At 41.6% G+C, this 25008-nt stretch overlaps 1 protein-coding gene across 3 annotated transcripts in view; it reads right to left on the bottom strand.

Annotated features, from left to right (window-relative positions):
- Positions 1-25008, bottom strand: part of Pum (pumilio) — a 176037-nt gene that overhangs the window by 121437 nt on the left and 29592 nt on the right. For all 3 annotated transcript variants that reach the window (XM_076783181.1, XM_076783182.1, XM_076783183.1), the window contains 4 exons: positions 22325-22436; positions 22153-22252; positions 21937-22067; positions 18142-18496 (listed from right to left, as the gene is read on the bottom strand). In XM_076783181.1, the coding sequence (XP_076639296.1) occupies positions 18142-18496; positions 21937-22067; positions 22153-22252; positions 22325-22436 (698 nt within the window). The remainder of the gene's footprint in view (positions 1-18141; positions 18497-21936; positions 22068-22152; positions 22253-22324; positions 22437-25008) is intronic.

Raw genomic sequence — 25008 nt, 5'->3', positions numbered from 1 at the left:
GTTCTAGAAAAATTATTTTCGGTTGCAGGGGTCAATTATAAACATTTTTGGTCAATAGACATACCTCCGAAATCCTACCCACTTCTTAGAAAAAAATTCATGAAGGAGTGAAATTTTGCGACAAAAATAAAAAATCTCAAATCGTTCTGGAAAAATTATTTTCGGTTGCGGGGGTCAATTGCAATCATTTTTGATGGATACACATACCCCCGAAATCCTACCCACTTTCGAGAAAAAAAATCGAGAAGGTGTGAAATTTTTCGGCGAAAAAAAAATTTTTCAAATCGTTCTGGAAAAATTATTTTCGGTTGCGGGGGTCAATTGCAATCATTTTTGGTGGATACACATACCCCCGAAATCCTACGCATTTTCGAGAAAAAAATTCAGGAAGTTGGACAAATTTTTCGACAAAATTGAAAAGTTTCAAATCGTTCTAGAAAAATTATTTTCAGTTGCAGGGGTCAATTATAAACATTTTTGGTCAATAGACATACCTCCGAAATCCTACCCACTTCTTAGAAAAAAATTCATGAAGGAGTGAAATTTTTCGACAAAAATAAAGAATCTCAAATCGTTCTGGAAAAATTATTTTCGTTTGCGGGGGTCAATTGCAATCATTTTTGGTGGATACACATACCCCCGAAATCCTACCCACTTTCGAGAAAAAAAATCGAGAAGGTGTGAAATTTTTCGGCGAAAAAAAAATTTTTCAAATCGTTCTGGAAAAATTATTTTCGGTTGCGGGGGTCAATTGCAATCATTTTTGGTGGATACACATACCCCCGAAATCCTACGCATTTTCGAGAAAAAAATTCAGGAAGTTGGACAAATTTTTCGACAAAATTGAAAAGTTTCAAATCGTTCTAGAAAAATTATTTTCAGTTGCAGGGGTCAATTATAAACATTTTTGGTCAATAGACATACCTCCGAAATCCTACCCACTTCTTAGAAAAAAATTCATGAAGGAGTGAAATTTTTCGACAAAAATAAAAAATCTCGAATCGTTCTGGAAAAATTATTTTCGGTTGCGGGGCTCAATTGCAATCATTTTTGGTGGATACACATACCCCCGAAATCCTACGCATTTTCGAGAAAAAAATTCAGGAAGTTGGACAAATTTTTCGACAAAATTGAAAAGTTTCAAATCGTTCTAGAAAAATTATTTTCAGTTGCAGGGGTCAATTCTACACATTTTTTGTCATTACACATACCCTCGAAATCCTACGGACTTTCGAGAAAAAAATTCCTTACCGAAAATATACTGTATGGCCAGAAATGTTTCAAATTGGTATTCATGAAAAGTGAATTGATAAATGATCGAATAAGGTATTTATAAACACTGTTTCTCCCATTACTAAAGATGTCGCGTGTTGTGAATCAGGCTGTATCTGGAAACGCGTCGATGACTCGTCGATGCAAATATTTTTACAATCGATTTTACCCTAACCTCAACACGACTGATGGTCGGAATGAATCATTCGCAGCCGCGGGGAGATTTTCCGCGCGCGGGAGATCACGATACACCGACAAATTTCCGCGAACATCAACCCTGACCTTTCCCTCCGCGACCTATTAACAGGCTTAGAAGCCGGGTGAGGAATTACGCGGTAATTTCGGCCTCCGGGGAAATAATCGGCCCGACGCCCGGAATACCGTGAACACGGAGGATCGGGGATATTAACGGCGGCGAAAAAAAACGCGAGTTTAATAGGTCCTGAAAAGGAAGGAAGCCTTCCGGAATCGCCTGGCGCGGCACCCCGCCAGTTTCCCCGCTCGAAGACCGCGTCGGATGTCGGGAGACATTTACGGGACGAAAATTACTAGATGTCTGCGCCAGAGAGAGAACCAGCGAAGGGCTTGTTCGTAACGTCGGGAAAAACGTGGGTCGATCTCGGAGCAGAAGCGTTCCAGAATGATCGAGGAAGGGCAGAGTCTTGTCGAGTACATTAGAAGTTATTAACGGAGCCCTTAAAATATTATACAAACCTAAATGGCTTGTAAATTTTTGAATAATGTCACTGACAGTAGCCCATCCATTGCCCGCTATTCCAGGATTACTTTTTTAACCTCTTAGGCACGATGCGCCGCTATAGTGGCTCGCTCTAGTGGCTCACTCGCTCACTGTTCGAATCGAGCGATCGTTTTCATATGTTTTCGCCTTTGCAACGTTCTAGAAGTGTTAACAATATACAGTCTTTGTTTTTGATACGTCAGAGTAGAGAATAGTATTGTCCCGCGCAAAATTCAGGCGTGCCTGAGAGGTTAAGATCGTAGAAAAATAATCTATTCTTTCCAAGTGCAGGGAACTTAAGCGAGCCTAATCATGGTCGACCAAGAAATTGGTCGCTAGTGAACCCGCGGGACTTTGAGAAAGGGTCGGTCGACGTTTGAACAACTTATGCTCGATTCATCTTGTCCGCGCTGCGGAGCATAACCTCGTTACAAAAGCGAAGAAGCCGTTTTTCGGCGTAACCGGTCGGCGTCTCGAACAAACGAGCCCCCTTGTCTTCGAAATTCGATCGGTGACTCGGTCACGGAGCGGCGAGAGGAGAATTCACGGAACCCGTACCTTATCTACGAAGGATCGGATCTTTCCGCTTAATTGCTGAGACGGTAGTCTCTTCCAGGAGACTGGTTCCGAGGTGGCGAGGATCCTTTGACCCCCCTGCTCGGTTTCCGCGTCGACGAACACGACGCGCGAGACACTTACATAAACTTCCACAACGATGAAGCGCGTTTCACTCGACGCGCAGGTGCTGCGAAAACGGAAAACTCTCTTCCTTCTTAACGAAATCACTCCGGAGTTCTCTTTATTCGTGAATATCAAGATACAGTTTCCAATTTAGTAATTCTCGGAAATTTTTGTCCAAATTTCGTTTTGTTTTTAAAATAAATTACCGTAAACGATCGAACAGGGTGTTTGACCAACCCTGGAAAAAATTTTAATGGGGGATTCTAGAGGCCAAAGTAAGACGAAAATCAAGAATACCAATTTGTTGATGGAGGCTTCGTTAAAAAGTTATTAACGTTTAAAGTTTCACCAGTACTGAATTTTTTTCTAGAAAATGGGTGGTATTTCAGGGGTAGGTCTATTCACCCAAAATTATTGTAATTGACCCCTTCGATCGAAAGTAATTTTTTCAGAACGATTACAAATTTTTTTTCCGTCGAAAAATGTAGGCACCTTTTTAAATTTTTTTCTCGAAAATGCGTAGGATTTCAGGGGTATGTGCAATGACAAAAAATGTGTGTAATTGACCCCCCGACCGAATATAATTTTTCTAGAACGATTTGAAATTTTTGAATTTTGTCGAAAAACTTGTCCACTTATTCGAATTTTTTTCTCGAAAATGCGTAGGATTTCTGGGGTATGTGTAATGACAAAAAATGTTTATAATTGACCCACGCAACTGAAAATAATTTTTTTAGAATGATTTGAAAAATTTTTTTTTCGCCGAACCTACCACCTACCCGATTTTTTTTCTCGTAAGTGGATAGGATTTCAGAGGTATGTGTAATGACCAAAAATGATTGTAATTGACCCCCGCAACTGAAAATAATTTTTCCAGAACGATTTGAAATTTTCGAATTTAATTGTTAATAACTTTTTAACGAAGCCTCCATCAACAAATTGGTATTCTTGATTTTCGTCTTACTTTGGCCTCTAGAATCCCCCATTACAATTTTTCCCACGGTTATCCGAACACCCTGTATTCTGCAATTCCACGCCCCACTTTCGAATTAGTTTCAGAAGCGTGTATTGAAGACAGAATTTGTTACGAAAACGATTCATGCAGGGTTCGCCGATGAAATTTGCCAGGATTCACGCACGATATTTTTTTATGGGGTTCGACTAATTGCACCCAAGAATTAGCCACTTATCGTTTAACAGGTGCGTTAATTAATTCGTGAATACGTAAACCAATAAGCCGTCGGTGGCGACTCGTGTATAATGGCGTCCGTTTCTCGGGATTAAAAAGAATAACCCGCGTACCTTTGAAAAAAGTAAAAAGCTGATGTTGACGCGCAACAGTCCAACAGAAAATGGGCGGGGCCGAACCGCCGCGCCCTTTTAATTACTTTAAAACTAATCGTCCGATTTTCGATTAACGTGGACACGTCGCGCGACGCGGAACGAAGGGGTTGCACAAGCCCGACGAATTAATTGCTGTTTAATAAATCTGCTGCGCGCGCCAGTTTACAGAGGGCCTAGCGCGCGAAGTAGATTATGCCGTCTAATTGGAGTGTAGCCTTCCGATGAAAGCGCGATGTAATTGGTCGAGGTAAGGAAACAGCGCGCACATTCTTGCCCGTGCCTAATTGCTTCAGCCTCTATCACGCTACTTTGCCGTGGATTTGCTAATCCGTGTTGTTTCCGATTAGCCAACACGGTCGCACACGCTCGCCAGTCGACCGACATCGCCTGCCACCTGCAAACTCTCCAGCCAACTAAGGCAGACTAAGTTCGCTGTTATTCGATCGATAATTTTAAAGAAACGCTGATTCAACGTCAACGATACTAACGAGCACGGAGTTAAATACGAAACGTAGGGCCCCGTAGATTAATCGAATCCTCGTGGCTCGAGGTACGTTGAGAAAGCATTTTGGTAGCAGCCATCTTGAACGAATCGAGCCACCTGCAAGCTTTCCAGCCAACTAAGATAAGTTCGCTGTTATGCGATCGATGATTAAGCCGTTTATTTTGAAAGTGGCGTAAGTCCATTTTCCAAAAAAATCGAGCTAGCTACCTTAATAGTTACACTTTTACATGATCGTTTCATTCCGAAGCAACTTGTTACTAATATATTAAAAATCATTAAGAGTTTGTAACACGAAAATTTTCTGGTTAATGAAGTGATGGAAAAGTTTACTTTGAAAGTGGCGTAAGTCCAATCATAGCCATCAAAAACATATTATTTCTTAAAATTAATTATGCTAATTGGGATGATAAATTTGACACTCTTGGAAACCCAAAAACATTATTCTACTATGTCATTTGTTACCCATATTTTTAAATTTAATCCAACGCAAACCCTTCGATATCTCCATTCGAACGTAAATGGACTTACGCCACTTTTAAAATAAACGGCTCAATTTTAAAGGGGCGTTGATTCAACGTCAACGATACTAACGAGCACGGAGTTAAATACGAAACGTAGGGCCCAGTAGATTAATTGAATCCTCGCGACTCGAGGTACGTTGCAGTTCGAAAGCATTTCGGTAGCCGCCATCTTACACGAATCGAGCCACCTGCAAGCACTCCAGCCAACTAAGATAAGTTCGCTGTTATTCGATCGATAATTTTAAAGAAACGTTGATTCAACGTCAACGATACTAACGAGCACGGAGTTAAATACGAAACGTAGGGCCCAGTAGATTAATCGAATCCTCGTGACTCGAGGTTCGTTGCAGTTCGAAAGCATTTTGGTAACCGCCATCTTACACGAATCGAGCCACCTGCAAGCTCTCCAGCCAACTAAGATAAGTTCGCTGTTATGCGATCGATAATTTTAAAGGGACGTTCAGTCAACGTTAAGGAGACTAACAAGCACAGAGTCAAATCCGAAAGCACGGGGCCCCGTAGATTAATTAAATCTTCGATCGTCGAAGTACACGTATGCAGCTCAAAAGCATTTCGATAGACGCCATTTTGAACTAACCTCTGTTACACGATGGAGGGATCAGATTGCCATCGGTTTGAGGTTATCGCTTACTCGGGAAATAGTTCACGTTTCGCGTCCATTATTTTTGTTGACGATGGGAACATGAATCTTTTAATAGTTTTGTCGATCTACTGTATACGAGTCGTTGGTTTTTATTTTGTTGGAATTGTTTTGTTGTTTCGCGATAGCCAGGAGGCGGTTAAAATGCGGTGTTTCCAAAGCGGGGCGATAACGAGGAAGAAGCGAACTGTTCCGAAAACTCGTAGCAACAAACCCATTTGTGCGTCGAAATGGCGATCTGGAGCACGATGTTCGCGGCTGGCCATGCCAAAGTGAGTCAGCCAGCGTGAAAAATTGAGGAACGGCACGCATGGACGCGGGGCAGGGGAACGGAAGGAAGGTTTACTGCGTAAGTATGGTCGATTATGCAAGATGTACCAAAAATATCGTCGAATGAGTGACAAGCACTTGGCTTGTTCGACCATATCGTCAGGCAATGCGAGACACGGTAGCGATTATTCGCAAACCTACGGCGCAGCGAAAGCAACGAGATCGATCGCGCCGGCCAAAACGTGCATCCAAACAATCTATACTGAGAACAGAGCAAAATCAAAACCTCTGGCATTTTCAAGCGGCGTCGAGCCGGCCAGCCCAGCGTTTAAACGTTCCTCGACACCGGTGGGTCCCAAGGTTTCGAAGATCGGCAATAAACCGGGGACTTGGATTTATGGTACCTCGTTAAGTGGAACGCGTTAACCCGTTGACGACCGACACGACGAAACCGGAAACTTCACGGTGCGGACGGAGGCAAATAACCTGTCTCGAATAAATTTGGGAAATAGATCTAGTCGTTTATCCCAAGAGTCTTTGTTCGAGAAATTTTTAGGAACTGAATCCAAAACTGGGGTCAATAGTTTCGAAAATCGTCTAAGAATATTAACATTTATTTTATCTAAACTATCGCAAATAAGGTAATATTCTATAATAAGAAAAAAATTCCAAACGTTCTACTCAAAGCAATATTGCCTCGATAATTGCACGAGTCTGGATACTCGCGAAACCGTAACATCGCGGAGCATCGAGGCCACCGTGTCCCCGGGGCTCCTGGCGGCGACAATGATCGCGAGGCATATTTGCCAGGCGGTCGAAGTAGCCGTAAATCGCGTTTAACGGAAGCGTGGGTGGATCAAAGGCCGCATAACCGAGGCTGCCGCGAGAAACTCGATATTCCAGGAACGAGGGGCCCCCTGTGGGAACAGAACATCGTCTCGAGATCCCTGACCGGAACTGCAGCGGCGAGAACGACGTCGCGGTACCCTGAAGACCGTAGCCTTCGGGCGATGATACAGATTTTCATCGGAGGAAGTCATTGCACTTTATGCTGAATGGGCAACGAGTCAACAACCCGATGCCCGCGTATACGTGTGCGTGTACGTGTACGTGTACGCGCGTGTGCGCGCACCTTCGAGGGTCTCTATCTCTCTCCCGCCCCTTCCATATAGCTGGCTTTCTCGCGATGATCCTCTTCCTGCTTTTCGCGTGATCACAAGAAGAGAACTGTACTCGCCGAAGAAGCGCTGAAACGAGGGAAAGAGGGGGAGAAAATGAGGGGAGGGGACGAGAGATACAGTATGAGAGAGAAAGAGAGAGATAGAGAGGTTGGGGTTGGCGAACAGGGGAAAAACGAGAAGGCGGTGAGAGGCCGAACGAACGAACAAGAAGAGTGGAAGGAACGATCGAGGAGACCTATGGGAGCCGGAGAGAGACAAGGGGAGGCAGAGAGGCGGAGACGAGGTCTGGGAATCGCTTCATGCACCGGCGAGCACGAGACTTCGCGTAATAACGCGATCAGAGGGCAGCCCTGTCTCATGCGTGCACGCGCTTCTCCGGAGTACCACTACACCGCCGTGAACACGTTCCTGCGGAGCGAGCACGCGTGCATAAACGCCCCGGAGCCGTAATGCGCTCGTAAACGGCGCGAGCGTTCTATTTTTGCGTGCGTCACGCACCCGGTACAGCGGAGATTCGATAATCCGTGTTAATTTCGTTTACGTTTAATCCAAAGAGCGAGGTCACGAGTCCAGGAAGTCCTTCGCGGATCACGGGCCCTCCGGAAACCCTCGAGGTTTTCGGGACAAACGTCGTCCCGCTTCGTGTGCGGCGTTTGCGAAGTTTGGATTACCAAATTGCACCGTATTCGCCATAATTTTACGATAAAACGAAGTTGGAACTATTCATACGACGTAATTGAAATCTCTGAAGATGTGTTGCCACGACTGTCGAATCTCGGAATTGTTTTCGTAAATTTTAAATAATCCTGGTTTTACATACGATAGCTATTACGATAGCACGCTATTTAATATTGTAAGGAAAAAATTTGTCCCTGCGACCAAAACACCAGATTTAAATTGCCACAAGTCCCCCCCCCCTTGACAGTCAGATTCCGGTTACTCTAAAAATATCGAACCACGACCCGTTAGGTCAACCCTTTGAGGCCCTACGTCTAGACTTGGGGTAGGGAACCTTTTAGCATCCGGAGGGCCACGTATCGCGCTCCACGGATTCCTCGCAAGGTCGTATACTTAGCGCACAGTAAATTTTACCCGAAACTAGAACGGAACGCTCGTCTAAATATAAATTAATATCTTTAGGAATCCGTGAATAAACTCGCAATATTTCGGTCTTCGTTTTTCCCCGCGCTTTATCCTGCGGAATAAACAAAAGCGTAACGCGATGAATAAATCGACAAGAGCCGCCATCTTTTTAACATTCTGATATAAACTAATCGCATTCTTCGCTCGAGAATGAAAAATTATTAATAACTCGGGGAATTAAACATTTCGTTACGAGTCCAGTTGTGTTTTCAATGCTGCCTGACAATGCCATTTTGCAATTCGGTCAAGTTCAAGGCTTTCGTCGTCAATCTTCAATTTATTCGCTGATTTATTTATTTATAACTATTTTCATGAACTAGTTAAAACTAACACGTATTCATAAGAATATTTGCTAATTGACGGAAAGGAATATTATCCGTGACACGATAAAATGTGAGCATCGGCTGTATTCGGCTGACACTGCCCCCTGGTGGATTTTACGTGTCACTCGTGTCCGAATGACATGGCGGTCAACGTGTTAAAATGATGCATAACCACTTGACCGAGAAAATGTTATCGTTGGGACAGGATTTGAAACACGATGCAACCTAACCTAGCCAAAGAACTCTTGCGGGTTCGAAGACGGACTGTAAAGCGTGAATCGGTGGTTGACCGATCATTCGAGACAGTTTACCGCGGATCGTCGAAACTTGGCCGTATCGGCGAAAACGTTCGCGATAAAGACAGGGGGAGGAGGGGTGACCGGAAACAGACAACGACGGAAGAGCGACGCGGCGCGGCGCGGCGAGTGTACCTAAAGGGTGTCTGAACGAGCCGGGCTTCCGATGGGAAACGTCGAAACGCGAACAGCGAGGCGAAGGCCGCGTGTTAATTAATGCGACAACCGCGGTCTGGTATCCAGTTCGACTAGCGTAACGCGGCACTAATTACAGAAGGGAAAACGGCGGGGAAAAAAATTTATAACGAATTCCGTCGACGAAAACATAAACTCTCGTCGCGTTCGCAATTTTTTTCTCCCTACCCCATTTGCCGAACACGCACACGCAACACACACACGGCCGTCGTGTTTCGTCGGCCCTCCTTCGACGAGAGCGTGCACGCGCGCGCTCGCAAGCACGCTCGATGCGTGCTTTGTGCGACATTTTGCGTTTTCATCGAGGCGTGCGGAACGCGAAAAAGGTAGAACGAACGTGCAAGGAAGAAAGAGATTACCGGTGAACCAACGCCGCGTTGTGGCGGTCGAGTTGCACCTGTGTGCACACGCGGGTTCGCTCGTCACGTGGAAAATGCAGCTATGGCCCCCTACCTTGGGAACAATGCTGCCTACGATGGGTACCATTTCCCGTAGGAGAGGAAACGCACGCGTCCAACAGCGCCAGAGAGAGAGAGAGAGAGGGAACGAACGGAAAACGAGTTGGACGACCCGAGAACTTGTACACCGCATTTTCTCCCCTTTCATTTGCGATTTCCTCATTTTCAAGCAGAATCGCGTATATATTCCCGTGCAACGGGTAGACGGGCCGCCCGCGGGGCCCTTCTTTTAACGAACGTTGTCGCGAACGATTCATTACGTTCGCCGGACGAATTCCTTATCCCAACGCAAAGCATCTCTTCCGGACCCGAGATTTCTCGCGCACCGTCCGCCGGAGCACGGTAACGATTATTATTCAAATATGCGTGATTTTCATTGTATACGCGAGCGAGAGTGCAGAATATTGAATTAGAGATAATCAGAACGAGAGGTTAGGTCTGGAACGCACGGAAAGTCGTTCGACACAGAAAGCAGCGTGCGTTTAGTTTCTTTTTCTTTGTAAATAAAACACCGTTGGGTTGCGCAGAGAATAAAGCATTCTTTGGCGTTTATCTTTCGTAGACGAAATTCGACACCCCAGCAGTATTTATAGACAGAGGTATCCTTGATCCTCGGAGTCGCATTTCTGTTTTGTTTTTTTTATCAACGGCCGTAGTCAACAACCAAAGAAAGGACAGTGAGAGCAAACGAGAAGAAAGATCTTATCTTTTAGACCACTTGTTCGTGAGTCAACCAGATGGTCACGATTTTTTAGAGTCTGGAAACTTTCGCGGACGAAAGGGAAATGCAGAGAAAGAATTGCATAAGATTTGCGACTGTCGAGCTATAATGCGAGGACTGTGCAATCTATTATAAAAATATAGTTTGAGTACAAAAAGAAACCGCAATCAGGTTACCGAAGTATACACAAAGCGATCGTTAATGAAGAAAAGAGCATTATAGAACAATGCCACTAGATTACAATCATAGAGGGAACATAAGCTACGGAACAGGGGTCGGTAACCTGGAGCTCGAGAGCCGCATGCGGCTCTTTAGTTAAATTATTGTGGCTCTCGATCCGAGTAAAATTATTTAAATTACATTTCCATTAAATCTTTCGCAGCTGAAGTACAACAAATGCACGCCCCGGATAATAGAAACGCGCGGCTAACATTTCTGCCTGAATTCTTCGTTGTTTTTACTTTTATAATTGCATTCGAAGAATTATTCACCCAAGAAGGCGCCTACGCGTGTACGAGCCTGGAAATTTTTTAACTATAATCAAGGCACGACAGAAGCATGGCATTTCTAGTTGTATGAAAACGTTCAAAAATTAATAACACGTACGAGCAACGCGCGATAAGTTTCGATCAAACGTTAGGCGACAAGAATTCTCGAAAGAAACTTTCTTATTTAAATGAAATTAAACTTTCACTCTGTTGGCAAGTAATGATGTTCGACTGCTAATCGTGGACGCGTACGAAAATTAAATATGAATTTTTGAGTGTCGGAAAATATACAGAGTCGAGAGGAAGAAAATATATCGACTGCAGAGCGAAGAGAAAAACAGATATTGCAGAGCATCGCGCAGATGTCGAACGTACCTAATGGGCGAAGTGCCAAAATTAGACAAATTGGGATTTTTTTACGAGGCGCTACATGGCACTGCCAATAACTTTGGAAAACGACTATTTAAATGTAATTAAACGTTCTTCGACATCAAAATTTCAATTGCAACCTATATTTTTTTTATAACACCATCTAATTTATTGTAATAAAATGAATTCTTTCAGAAACTTTTATGCACATTAATTTTCTTATTTTGTTCTTTCCTGCACAATTTTAATTCTCCCGAGAACGCATTGTTTTGAAACAATATACTGTTCTAGGTTAGAATTTCTCTATACTTCTGGATTTGGTCACTCAAACGTCTCGTTTACTAGTACTAACATAAAATAAAATAGTTCAGTATTTTAGAAAGTCTAAAACTATCCTAGCAATATATTATAAATTAATTTATTTTTGTTAATTACTAAACGATAATGTTTGACCACGTAAAATCCACATCTGTAGTTCCTTATACAGGGTGTTCGACCAACCCTGGGAAAAATTTTAATGGGTAATTCCAGAGGCCAAAGTAAAAAGAAAATCAAGAATACCAATTTGTTGATGGAGGCTTCGTTAAAAAGTTATTAACAATTAAATTTAAGAATTTCAAATCGTTCTGGAAAAATTATTTTCGTTTGCGGGGGTCAATTACAATCATTTTTGGTCATTACACATACCTTCGAAATCCTATCCACTTTCGAGAAAAAAATTCGAAAAGATGCGAAACTTTTCGACGGGAAAAAAAAATTTCAAATCATTCTAAAAAAATTATTTTCGGTTGCGGGGGTCAATTACGATCATTTTTTGTGAATAGACATACCCTCGAAATCCTACGCATTTTCGAGAAAAAAATTCGAGTAGGTAGACAATTGTTTCAAGAAAATTGAAAAGTTTCAAATCGTCCTAAAAAAATTATTTTTAGTTGAAGGGGTCAATTACAATCATTTTTGGTGAATAGACATACCCTCGAAATCCTACGCATTTTCGAGAAAAAAATTCGAGTAGGTAGACAAATGTTTCAAGAAAATTGAAAAGTTTCAAATCGTCCTAAAAAAATTATTTTTAGTTGAAGGGGTCAATTACAATCATTTTTTGTGAATAGACATACCCTCGAAATCCTACGCATTTTCGAGAAAAAAATTCGAGTAGGTAGACAAATGTTTCAAGAAAATTGAAAAGTTTCAAATCGTCCTAAAAAAATTATTTTTAGTTGAAGGGGTCAATTACAATCATTTTTGGTGAATAGACATACCCTCGAAATCCTACGCATTTTCGAGAAAAAAATTCGAGTAGGTAGACAAATGTTTCAAGAAAATTGAAAAGTTTCAAATCGTCCTAAAAAAATTATTTTTAGTTGAAGGGGTCAATTACAATCATTTTTGTTGAATAGACATACCCTCGAAATCCTGCGCATTTTCCAGAAAAAAATTCAATACAGGCGGAACTTTAAACGTTAATAACTTTTTAACAAAGCCTCCATCAACAAATTGGTATTCTTCATTTTCGTCTTATTTTGTCTTCTAGAATCCCCCATTAAAACTTTCCCCACGGTTATCCGAAGACCCCGTATATTACATCTTTGCACTAAATGGTTTAATCCCGTTAATAAATGACTAATAACAATAATCACGGTACTTTTTAATCCCGAGCGAATAACCCCATAAATCTGTCGAACCGGTCGAAGTCGATGGCCCGTAGCGACTAATGGGTCACGAGCCTCGATTCGAAAACCGTGTATAGATACAAAACTGACGAGATCGAGGCCACGAAGGAGGAACGAACGTTAAGCAACAAAGAACGCGAGTCGACCGAAGGAAGTACGCGCGCGTCGACGTCCACTCGACTTCCGGTATGCGGTCCGAGCGCTGCACAACGCGCTGTCCCTCGGAAATTGTGCATTCTGCGTGCGCGTCGGCGAATTCACTCGATCCAAATATCCGCAATTTGGGACGAACGAAGGATTAAAATACTCTATCCATGGAAAATTACTGGACGTCGAGGGGAGAGGGGGGCGAACGGTTTCGTAACGGAAGGCATTTTGATGCATTCGCAGACAGAACGTTCGGACAGCCGCTGTAACGTGCATAAATATGAATATGTGCCGGGGATGGTTATATATCGCCTGCTCTATTTTCTGAATAGGATTCGAAGTAGATGTCGAGAACTTGTCACTCGGTGATTTATACATTTGTCTGCGCCCGAGGACGAGGTCGTTCTCCATTCCCCTTCCACCGGGTTTGTCTCTTAAGCCTGTCAGGTCGTACCAATACGGAGGGTCTTTTTCACCGAGCGACGTAGGAAGCAAGGGAGGGAGGAACGAGAAAAACTGTGTCCTACGAGGCTAGATTTCCAAGGACGAAGTCGAAGCAAGGTCGCCTGGGGGAACCGCTCGATCCGCGTCGTCTCGAAGCCAATTTTAACGACGGACCGTTCGAACCGTCGATCGTATTCGCAAAATCACGCGGAAGATAATTATAACCGGGGATCACCGAATAATGAAAAGCAAAAAATAAAAGAGCGTTAAAATTACACGCGAACGACGAACGAGGCACCGGCGGCCATCGCAAATGAGCTCTCGACAATGACGCAAGCACGAAACGTGACACGGTTATTTTTTCTTCCTGCCATGTTCTAAAAAAAAAAAAAAAAAAAAAATAAAAAGAAATAGAGAATAATACTGTAAACGTATTCTCGCGCTGTCGGACTATTTTACGCTGGCATTGGAATTCCGGTTCGATCGCCTATGAAAACGCAATAACGAAATCGGGTATTGCAAATGTGCACGCCTTGCCAAGTCACGGAGTCGAAGACGAAATAAACGTCACCGCGCGCGATGGTTATAGATACAAGGTGATAGTTTATGGCTGGATCCTGCTATAATTATAACGCCAGGGAATTAACGAGGGTGACGAGCTGAAAATTCAGGCAGTCTATGGCGTGTAATTTTATCCGCGATACTATAAGTTCTTCTGGGGTTTATAAAAATTATTTAAAAAAATTTTTTAAATTGACGTAATTTGGCGAGACGCGCGTAAGAAATTTCTGAAACCCTCAAACCGATTACACGGAATGTAATACGTCTTTTATAAAATTCTAAAGACGCCCTATATTTTCTTTCAGGCTCCCCGTCTAGGTAATTTCTCATCTCCGTCTTAGATGTTCGTGTCTATTTTTTATTTCACGAAAAGTACCGTTAAAACGTGTAAACATATTACGTTGAACCCGCCTGGTTTGTTGTTCGCCGGCACGCTCGAATAGACGGACCCGTTCGAATGAAACGCGACTTCAAAAGCAAAGGAAGTCCGTCGAGAACCCGTACAAGAGGGTTGCCGCACGGTGGTTGGACCGCTCGTTAGCATCAGCTGCTCGCTGCTTAAAAATAACCTCTTCCTAGTCACCGGCACAATCGCTAAATTAACGCCGGCAGCGACGCCCTTCGCGTTGGAAAACCATCTACAGGGCTTTAAATACTCGCCGCGGCTATGGAACTATTATGGATTCCCCGAGTCTCGTGGCAACGCTGGGATCGTGGAACGGAAAAAGAGAACTGCCTCCGCGCGCGCGACGACCACGACGCAGCAGACGAATAAGGATCACGTTTACGAAACTGAGGACAAGCCCGCGGCATAATTCTCAGCCACGTTCGCTGAGTAATCAAGACGTTGCGTCACTATGAATACGACATTAGCATACTTCTCTCTTCGAAGTACGAGACAAAGTGAAATCGCAACTCGACGCATTTTTCGTTCGCCAAGTCCCGCCACGAGTCTCGCGAATTCTAAATGCAACTTTGTTCTAAGCAAATTATTATCCGACACGATTTTTCCCCTCGAATCTAATAAACTCTTTTAAACGAAACGATAAGAGTTGTGTATTACAATCGAAGCTTCGAGAAAAATAATTCAGGACATTAAACATCCGAAGCTTCGAGTTTCCTAACGATTGTAACGGAAATTTTTAAACACGTCTGCCTTGAAATATTTAAACAGCCAGAGAGAAAAACTTTATGGCTACTTAGACCGCGCGCGGAATAAATAACTCGGCGCGAAAGTAGTTAAAACGTTTCCAGATTTATTCTAACGTTTCCTATTATATAACTCGATGTATTCTTCGAATCGCGGAACGGTTAAACAGACCTAACCTCAAATCGGATTAAATTACGTCTGTAATACGATTATAATAAAATTAACAGTAAAATTCCAGAAAATTTACGTTCGATCGATCCGGTTCTTACGTAGAATCTCATCTTGTTCCTACTTCCGTTGCTAAATGATTCGATTTACGGACGTTTCGCGTTGCTCGGGCTTCGTCTTTTGCCGCGCTGCTATGCGTAACTATATCTGGTAAATTGTTTACGTAAAGTGCACCGATGGACGTCCCAATCAGTTAATGCACGAGTTTCGTTCGACTACTCTACCGAGAGGGGCGATAGTAATCGGCACACCTTACGATGCACGTTTATGTAGGACGGCCAAGCCGGCCCGACTGCTTTCACAATTTACGACCGCGTCCGTTATTTATCAATTCTTGCGCCAAAATATACTCCAAGCCACCCGAAGGGGGGTAAAACTGGGACACCCTTCCGATAATCCGGCGAAATCATCCTGGTACCGGATCCAAGAACAACAGAGACCGATCTATAGCCATGTTTACAATATGCCGGCTCGAGGAATTTCTCGGATCCACAGAATAACCTAACCTCTTAAGTCCTATTCGTTCCAACCATTCTCGTGTCTTCTCATAATCATTCACTCGGTACTTGCAATATAATACAGGGCATTCGGTCACCCCTGGGAAAAATTTTAATGGGGGATTCTAGAGGTCAAAAGATAAGGCGAAAATCAAAAATATCAATTTCTCGATTGAGGCTTCATTACAAAATTAAAACATTTCAAATCACTCTGAAAAAACTATTTTCGGATGCGTGGCTCAACTACAATCATTTTTGGTCATTGCACATATCCCCGAAATCCTATCCACTTTCGAGAAAAAAATTCAGAAAGATGGACCAATTTTTCGATAAAATTAAAAAATTTCAAATCGTTCTAAAAAAATTATTTTTGTTTGCAGGGGTCAATTGCAATCATTTTTGGTGAATAGACATACCTATGAAATCCTATCCACTTTCGAGAAAAAAATTCAGAAAGATGGACCAATTTTTCGATAAAATTAAAAAATTTCAAATCGCTCTAAAAAAATTATTTTCAGGTGCAGAGATCAATTATAATCATTTTTAGTGAATAGACATACCCCCGAAATCCTACGCGCTTTCGAGAAAAAAATTCAGGAAGGTGGACAAATTTTTCGACAAAATTAAAAAATTTCAAATCGTTCTAAAAAAATTATTTTCGACTACAGGGGTCAATTGCAATCATTTTTGGTGAATAGACATACCTTCGAAATCCTATCCACTTTCTAGAAAAAAATTCGAGAAAAAAATTCAATAGGGGGCGGAAGTTTAAACGTTAATAACTTGTTAACGAAGCCTCCATGAACAAATTAGTATTCTTGATTTTCGCCCTATTTTGGCCTCTAGAATCTCCTATTAAAATTTTTCCCGAACACCCTGTATAGTTAACGCAAAATTAGGTTGATTGTTAACAAGAAACAAGTGGAGAGTTCATTTTAAATTGTAAATAATTGCAACGTACGTCGTTCTAAGTTTAAGCGAGAATAGAACTTGCTGGAACGAAATATTAAAAATGTCTCTGACCGCAGGGGTTAATTTCTGTGGTGTCCACCGAAGAGTTTTGTTACCAAGAATGAGACACTTCAGTGGACACAGCGTTGAGAATAAGGGTTCTTTCATACCTCCACGAGTGACGACACAACTTCTAGCATGACTCTTAAGAGTAGAACTCTCAAGAAGACTCCAAAGACAAGGCTGGGCGCATACTACACAGTGTAGTGGATCAAAAAATAGTTGTTCTCTCTACTGTTATACTATTTTTTTTTAGTCTACTCGACAGCCTGCTTCTTGCATCAATTTGTATCAAGGAATCGCTCCTACCACTGTTGAATGATAGATAGTTGTGTAATAATTAACAGAGATTAGTACATCATAATACTTTCAGACAAATTTCTTTTATGATAATAATTGTAAGTTATTAATGTAATTGTCATTTAATCTTTTAACTATTAGAGAAGATATAGAAGAGATTTATTTAAAATACTTTTTTGAATTATCAATATTTCCACATGAAATGTGGTGGATCTAATTTGATTGCAAGAAGAGAGGCAGTATCGAGTCAACAAGCACACGACCATGCCTTTTATGCACCGACCGAACTATCGTGTGACAGAAAGTTGATAGTGATTCTTAACTCTCCGCAAGTCTGCTAAGAATGGAATAATGTTGTTTAAGAAAACAATCTTTCTAATGTATCTGTCTTTTCCTTTCACATTATACACGTGTTTGCTTTTCACGTGACAGTGCAATGAATGATGATATTGCATGCTGCAAATGATTAATTGACTCCTGCATAGTGTTGCTAAATCTAGATTCAGATTTCTACCTACGATTCTCAGAAATCCAAGTATATATTACAAAATATATTTTCAATTTATAATGATTTGTCCCCAAAACTTATAATACATTTAAAATTTGGTCCAATCACTCTCCCATTGAACTGTGCCCATGAGCTTAACCCTAATTCTACCAATATGCAACGTATTAACCTGCTAAGATTCTTTCCCCGTTTAAGGTATTAATATTTCCCTCAAGCATGAATTCAGATGTAAATCTATACAATGCATTGAGAGAGTTAAGAACCACCCAGCTTTTGGCCTAATCCTAATCCCAGAGACTTTAGACATCCTTGGTCGTTCGCCCCGGCTCGGAGAGCCTCTGTAAGTCGTCCTCCGGTATTCCTTGGAGGAAAAGGATTGTTTCTATGGCGGCTGCGTTCGCATCCGTGTCCCGTGGAATCAAAGGTGGAGAAGAATAAAGGTGGCGAAGACTCACCTGAACATCAAAGTGAGTGGTGGTGTCTTGCGGCTGCGGAGGTCCCTGTTGTTGTTGTTGTTGCTGAGAAGGCGGCGGGCCCTGCGGGGGCGGCGGAGCCTGCGCGCCAAAAAGCTGCGCCGCGTGCGAGTGTGGATGCTGAAGATGATGCGTGGGTGGGGCTTGGTGATGCTGAAGATGGTGTGGCGGTGCTGGCGCGAACGCTGCCATGAAATGCTCCTCGCTGCCGACCACGTCGACGCCAGGCTTCAGTAATACCACACCGCCGCCACCGGTGCTCACGGCCAGGGTGGCAGCCGCATTCTTCTGGAACTCTTCTTCTCCGGGCGATGGTTGACGGCTCCCTGGTGTACGGCTGCAAAGAATGGAAACTTTAGCAACGAGAACGTCTTCCACGAGAGGATGAACCGAATTTCTCAACGGGGGTCATACTGTCTTCTAGAACACCTGTACTTCTTTAAGTGTTGGGGGTGAAAGATGCAAACCACAACTTGTAAGTGGGACAAGGTGTTATTAAAATATTATATAATGTAATGGTTTGTGCTAAGTTTCTTGTGCAAGTCTTAGTTTGCTTTTTGATGAAATATAGATAGTTCTTAATATGGTGGAGTCTGTTGATAGAATAATTATCTGAAAGGGTTCAGACCATTAGGTTACTTGGATGACGAGATTGTTTCCAGGTCAGAGGGCCACTAATGATCGTAAAAGCCTTTAGAATTCTGAGACGGGATTGTAAGTCCCAGGTTATAATAATAAGAAACTGCAAGAGGCTCTATTGCATCAGCTGGCTGAATGAGTTTACTACTTAGGTTGGAAGGAATCAAACTTTCTGTGGGCCTAACTGTGGTTTACTGATACAATGGGCAACTAAAATTAACCATATGTTTGACAGAGTAATAAAGACGTGGATCAAAATGCTCGTTACAATGGCTGGATTTTACCCCTCTTGGCACTAGGGTGGGAGACCCTTTATCATTACAATGATTTCAAATATAAGTTAAATAAGCTATCAAATATAAGATAACCCTAGGGAAAAAATTTAATGGGAGATTCTAGAGACCAAAATAAGACGAAAATCAAGAATACCAATTTGTTGATGGAGGCTTCGTTAAAAAATTATTAACAATTAAATTAAAAAATTTCAAATCGTTCTGGAAAAATTATTTTCGGTTCCGGGGGTCAATTACAATTATTTTTGGTGAATGGACATACCCCCGAAATCCTACCCACTTTCGAGAAAAAAATTCAGGAAGGTGGACAAATTTTTAGCAAAATTCAAAAATTTCAAATCGTTTTGGAAAAATTATTTTCGGTTGCGGGGGTCAATTGCAATCATTTTTGGTGAATAGACATACCTCTGAAATCCTGCGCATTTTCGAGAAAAAAATTCGAGATGTGAAATTTTTCGTCGAAAAAAAAAAATTTCAAATCATTTCAAAAAAATTATATTCGGTTGCGGGGGTCAATTACAATCATTTTTGGTGAATAGACATACCCCCGAAATCCTACGCATTTTCGAGAAAAAAATTCAGAACGGGCAGAACTTTAAACATTAATAACTTTTTAACGAAGCCTCCATCAACAAATTGGTATTCTTGATTTTCGTCTTATTTTGGCCTCTAGAATCCCCCATTAATATTTTTCCCATGGGTGGCCGAACAACCTGTATAATAATACGAGTCTAATTTCTACATAACCTAATTACATCTGTTCTCTTTCTATTTACAAATCCCTATATTTATCCAGTCGAACAAAAGATTCTCCGACGTATCGAATAAAAAGTAATGGCGAATTGGAGTCTACTGGTAACAGTGAATGCAAAGCTATTTCGATTCAAAAGCCTCGAGGAAATAACAAGATTATGCAACCCTCCGGAGGAACAAAAGTTCTTTTCGCAAAATCGGTTCGCGAAACCTTGGAAGATAAACGCGTCTGTTAACCGGTTCAACAGATGCACTTTTGCGAACAGATGGCGCGTAAATCTTCAGCGACTCGATGCACATTGTTGCGCGCGTAATAGTAATCCGTGGCTCGATGTTTATGGCCCAATAAAATCAGCGAGATATCTCCGATTCGACGAGTCTATACGTCCATTAATTGCACACGATGAACCCTAGCAAACGGACGATAGTTTAAACGTCCGCCTTCGGGGTACTTATTTTCTATATAAAGAAAGTGACGTGAGCTTTCCTAGGTCGTTGCAACCGACAGTCGTAAATGTCACGACCCCCGTTCAGAATTCCTAACCACAAATGCAATTTTCAAACTTTCAATAGATTCGTATTCCCTCCTCGATATACATTATGTTAAAAAGTACACGATTGCAATAAAGTACTGTACTACAATTAGTTCCTTAAACTAAGCATCTTTGTAAATTTCTAGTAAATATACTTAGTTTAATAATGACATACTATTTGCACATGGATGTAATACATATGTATGTCTTTCCTCCATTTACTTTAGTTTAATTGATACTGTCCAGTTTAAATGTTTACCAACACCGATTTTGTACAGCCGCAAAATTTTCATGGAAAAAATATATATTCGGTTGTCTTAATTTATCAGTGGTTTTTGTTAATGTCACCCTGAATAATCTCGTGCAAAACAGCGCCGAAACTAGTCGCGTAAGATTCCACGAATACGCGATTAGCAACGTAACGGGACATTTTGCATAATGGCGACGTAATAGAACGCGAGCCCAAGTTAAGAGACTCTGCAGCACCTCTGATGTCGCGGGGGAAAAAGGAGTAGCGCGGTTACTGTAATCGTGTCGGGCGACAGTGATGGGAAAACATCATTACCATAATGGAATTATTAAGTAGAAACTACGTCAAGATTGTGCAGTCCCAACGTCTCTTTCCGTTTTAGTTACCATATTTATTAACCCGGTTCTTGTTGATGAATTTCCATAACGAATACGGAAGAACGACAAATAATAACACTGTCTCGTCAACAAAGCTGCCCTGCTTCGTGTACACACAAAGTATCCAATAAATTGGAAATAACTACACAAACACAGTACAGCTAACACTAAACGCTATATGATATTGGTAAATGCATCTGTTCTTTTTATTCCTCATTTTGGGGCTTTATATTATTTCGCTTCGTGTAGATTCGTAAACTGTTCCAGAACATAACCTAAAGCGAACTTATCGTTTTAACCGGTACCGACGCTTTCCAGGTAATCAAACTTCGTCGATTGTACCGTTTACTGGACACTTTGTGCAATAAAATTGGCAAAAAAGGAGGTTATAACATTTTGTCGCGAGTAGGTAAAAAGGTTCCGTTTAGAATGCTTGCAAATGGATCGATGAAACTGCAGAGATAAGGACGAGCCGCGAAAATTACGTCGGTAATATAGTCTCGAGGATGACGGGCGTTCGTGACACCAGATGGCGCACGATGACGGTGCAACAAGCATCGGAGAAAGAGACGAGAGCCAATGATGTCATCGTCCGCGGGTAGAGCATGCACGCCCTTGACAGTTACCACTATTACGCTCCTCGGAGCAATGACAATCGTTCACGAACAACCCGTGACACGTTTACGATCGTCCGATTGAAAGCAATTATACGGACGGCTAAGCCACACATGTAAGAAATCATTCGCGTAAAAATTGAATTTGTAACAGCGACTTTGTTATTCGACTCGTAGTAGACAGAGATATACCGAGTAAGCTGATATCCCGCGAAGCTCGGACGAAATTTACCACTCTATTTCTATGGTACCTCTCTCTACAGTGTCTTTGTCGTTTGTGTCCATTTTTTTTTTTTTTTTTTTCTTTTTGATACTTACTTAAACCCTTTGTCATCGTCAAGACCGTTCTGTGATGCTAATCCGTTATTCTGTGGACCTGTGTCGTCTTTAGAACTGTCGAAAGGACTTGCCGAGCCCTTCTCTTTTTCTTTCTTGTCCGCATCGGTATTCTGCGTGCAAAGGAAGTTATAAATATAGCATTCCAATTACCATCGAATATAATACCGCGTCAAATTTTTACGCGCGAGCGCTTACCAATCTCAGGGAGGCCATTCTGGGTTCCAAATCCTTGGGCGTCGTAGGACTCGATCCAAGTACGTACTCGACCATTTTGACTCCCAGACCACCAGTTTCGCTGTAATATTCATCGGTTTGTTAACACGGTATCATAAATAATTTGCGTTCGGTTTTCGAACAGCGTTCGTACCTGCTTCTTGGACTGAGGACAGTTCCGACTTCTGACGTCTGATGGTGATATCCCGTCCCCACACCCACGCGTCTACCGGTGCCCATGGAAATCGGCTGTGACACGGCATGATCTGAAATTTATTAAAAACAACATTAATCATAGTGTCACCTTGGCGCATATTGCACCGAATGAATGCACGACCGCTTCGAGAAATCACTGTCAACGCGTGACGTGGGGGATATCCAACGGTTCAAATTCCAAACATTCCTCCACCTCCTCCGATTGATCGTTAAAAGGGTTCAATGCTCGACGTTGTGAAAATTAAAGTTAAACCGAAAAGAACAACCGAATTCCAATAACGTACAAAAAATTCCTATATAAATTTTACGAAACGTAATTTTAAAATTTTAACACACTATACAGGGTGTTCGGCCACCCCTAGGAAACATTTTAATGGAAGATTTTAGAGGCCAAAATAGGACGTAAATCAAGAATACCAATTTCTTGATGGAGGCTTCGTTAAAAAGTTATTAACGTTTAAAATTCCACCCGTTCTGAATTTTTTTATAGAAAGTGGGTAGGATTTCGGGGGTATGTCTATTCACCAAAAATTATTGTAATTGATCCCTTCAACTAAAAATAATTTTTCTAGAACGATTTGAGATTTTTTATTTTTGTCGAAAAATTTCACTTCATAATTTTTTTTCTAAGAAGTGGGTAGGATTTCGGGGGTATGTCTATTCACCAAAAATGGTTATAATTGACCCCTGCAACCGAAAATAATTTTTTTAGAACGATTTGAAATTTTTTAATTTTGTCGAAACATTTCACACCTTCTCGAATTTTTTTCTCGAAAGTGGGTAGGATTTCGGAGATATGCGTAATGACCAAAAATGATTGTAATTGACCCCCGCAACCGAAAATAATTTTTCCAGAACGATTTGATATTTTTGAATTTAATTGTTAATAACTTTTTAACGAAGCCTCCATCAACAAATTGATATTCTTGATTTTCGTCTTATTTTGGTCTCTAGAATCCTCTACTAAAATTTTTCCCAGGGGTGGCCGAACACCCTGTATATAGGAATTTTTATAATTTTGATAATCACATTAACAACGCAGACAACTATTCTCAACGTTTTGTTTAGCTTAATAATTGCTGTATGAATATGCAGATGGGGTACAAAACTTTAGGTTAGGTCTGAGTTAGCAAGTCGTCAACCTAACCTTAAAGTATTACAAAAGTATTAGTAGTCCAAAATGGAAGATAAGATTGGTTTTAATTTTGACTACAGATCGATAATTTATAATTAGGTTAAAAATGAAACACTAAAAATTCTCGATATGATACGTAATTTGACAGTGACAGTAATAACCGGAGAAACGAGATCAAATTCTAACAAGCGCTCATTGCATAAAACGGAAAGTTTGTTGAAGTAAAATTAGCCTATAAAAGCCTTCTTTTAAAAGTATTTTTCCACGTACGCTGATATCGTAAATGCCAAGGCAAATATTCGTAAATCCACTATACGAAAGAATCAAAAAATATATTGAGAATCTAAATATACGCGTTATATGTGCAAGAAAACGTAAATACCCCAAAACGTTGCCTTGAAGGATTAAGATAGCCGAAATAAATTTGGAAGACAAAAGGAGTATACATCTTGAACACGTTTATAGATCCAATGACTTCTGAAGAGACGTTTCATGCATGAATGTAAGATGCAAGGAATATCTAGATATAAATACGATAATCTTTTAAACAATATACCTTGTGAACTAATGTATTAGTGTAAATCATATATATATATATAATCGTCTATAAATATTTAGAGACGTCTCCGAAACAAAAATTGACGTACGATTTGCAATATATTTTCGAAATATAAAGAAATAATAAAATAATCTCGAAACACCCGTATCGCGCTCGCGCCGGTATCAACCGGTGATCGATAAAAGGCGCGGGGGCGAGAAAGCCGCGGAGCTGTAACGCAAATTCTATTCGTAAAAATCCTCAGCAGTTCCTAGAAACGGTGGAAACCCCTAGACCCCCCGGAAGTCCACAAACTGCAGCAGCTTCAGCTGAATCGCTGCGGCGTTTGATTTAAATAAAACTATTCAAACGACGTTCCCATTGTATCTCTCACGACGCTAACAAAATGCACATTTTTCTTTTGAACGCACCGATTGTTGCATTCGCAATTATAAACTTTCCTTTATTACTTAGTTCGTTTCTGTCACGAGAGATCATATTGCAAATTTACAAATTTATAATATCGTTGATCAGAGTCGTAAATTCTCAATTTACCATTATTCCTGTACCGATGAAATTACGACGATTCGTGTTCCTTTTTTCTTTACAATGACTCTCGCTGCTTGTAGCGAAGAAATTTCTCGACCTTAAGTCCGAACGATTTCGTACGAAGTTTCGGTTTATCTCGGATTACGGACGGAATCGTTCCCGATCGGCAAGGGATCGTCCTCGAGCGTCAGGATTCCGTATGACGCGCAATTTCGCGTCGCGTGCGGGGGTCCAGGTGGGCAGGGGGTTGGCGCGGGCCAACGCTCACAGGGTGGATCAGTAGGTACGACCCTGGGCGTTGGGACGTTGCCCCCACCGCCGGTGATGCCGGGCGTCTGTCGCCATGGCAACAGCCGCGTTGCACCCATCGCGCGGTGACGTACACACACGCATACGACAC

Source organism: Colletes latitarsis, chromosome 2 (genome assembly GCF_051014445.1).
Source record: "Colletes latitarsis isolate SP2378_abdomen chromosome 2, iyColLati1, whole genome shotgun sequence".
NCBI classification, from domain to species: Eukaryota; Metazoa; Arthropoda; class Insecta; order Hymenoptera; family Colletidae; genus Colletes; species Colletes latitarsis.
The sequence above is the reverse complement of the archived record's forward strand: the minus strand, read 5'-3'. Positions and strand labels throughout refer to the sequence as shown.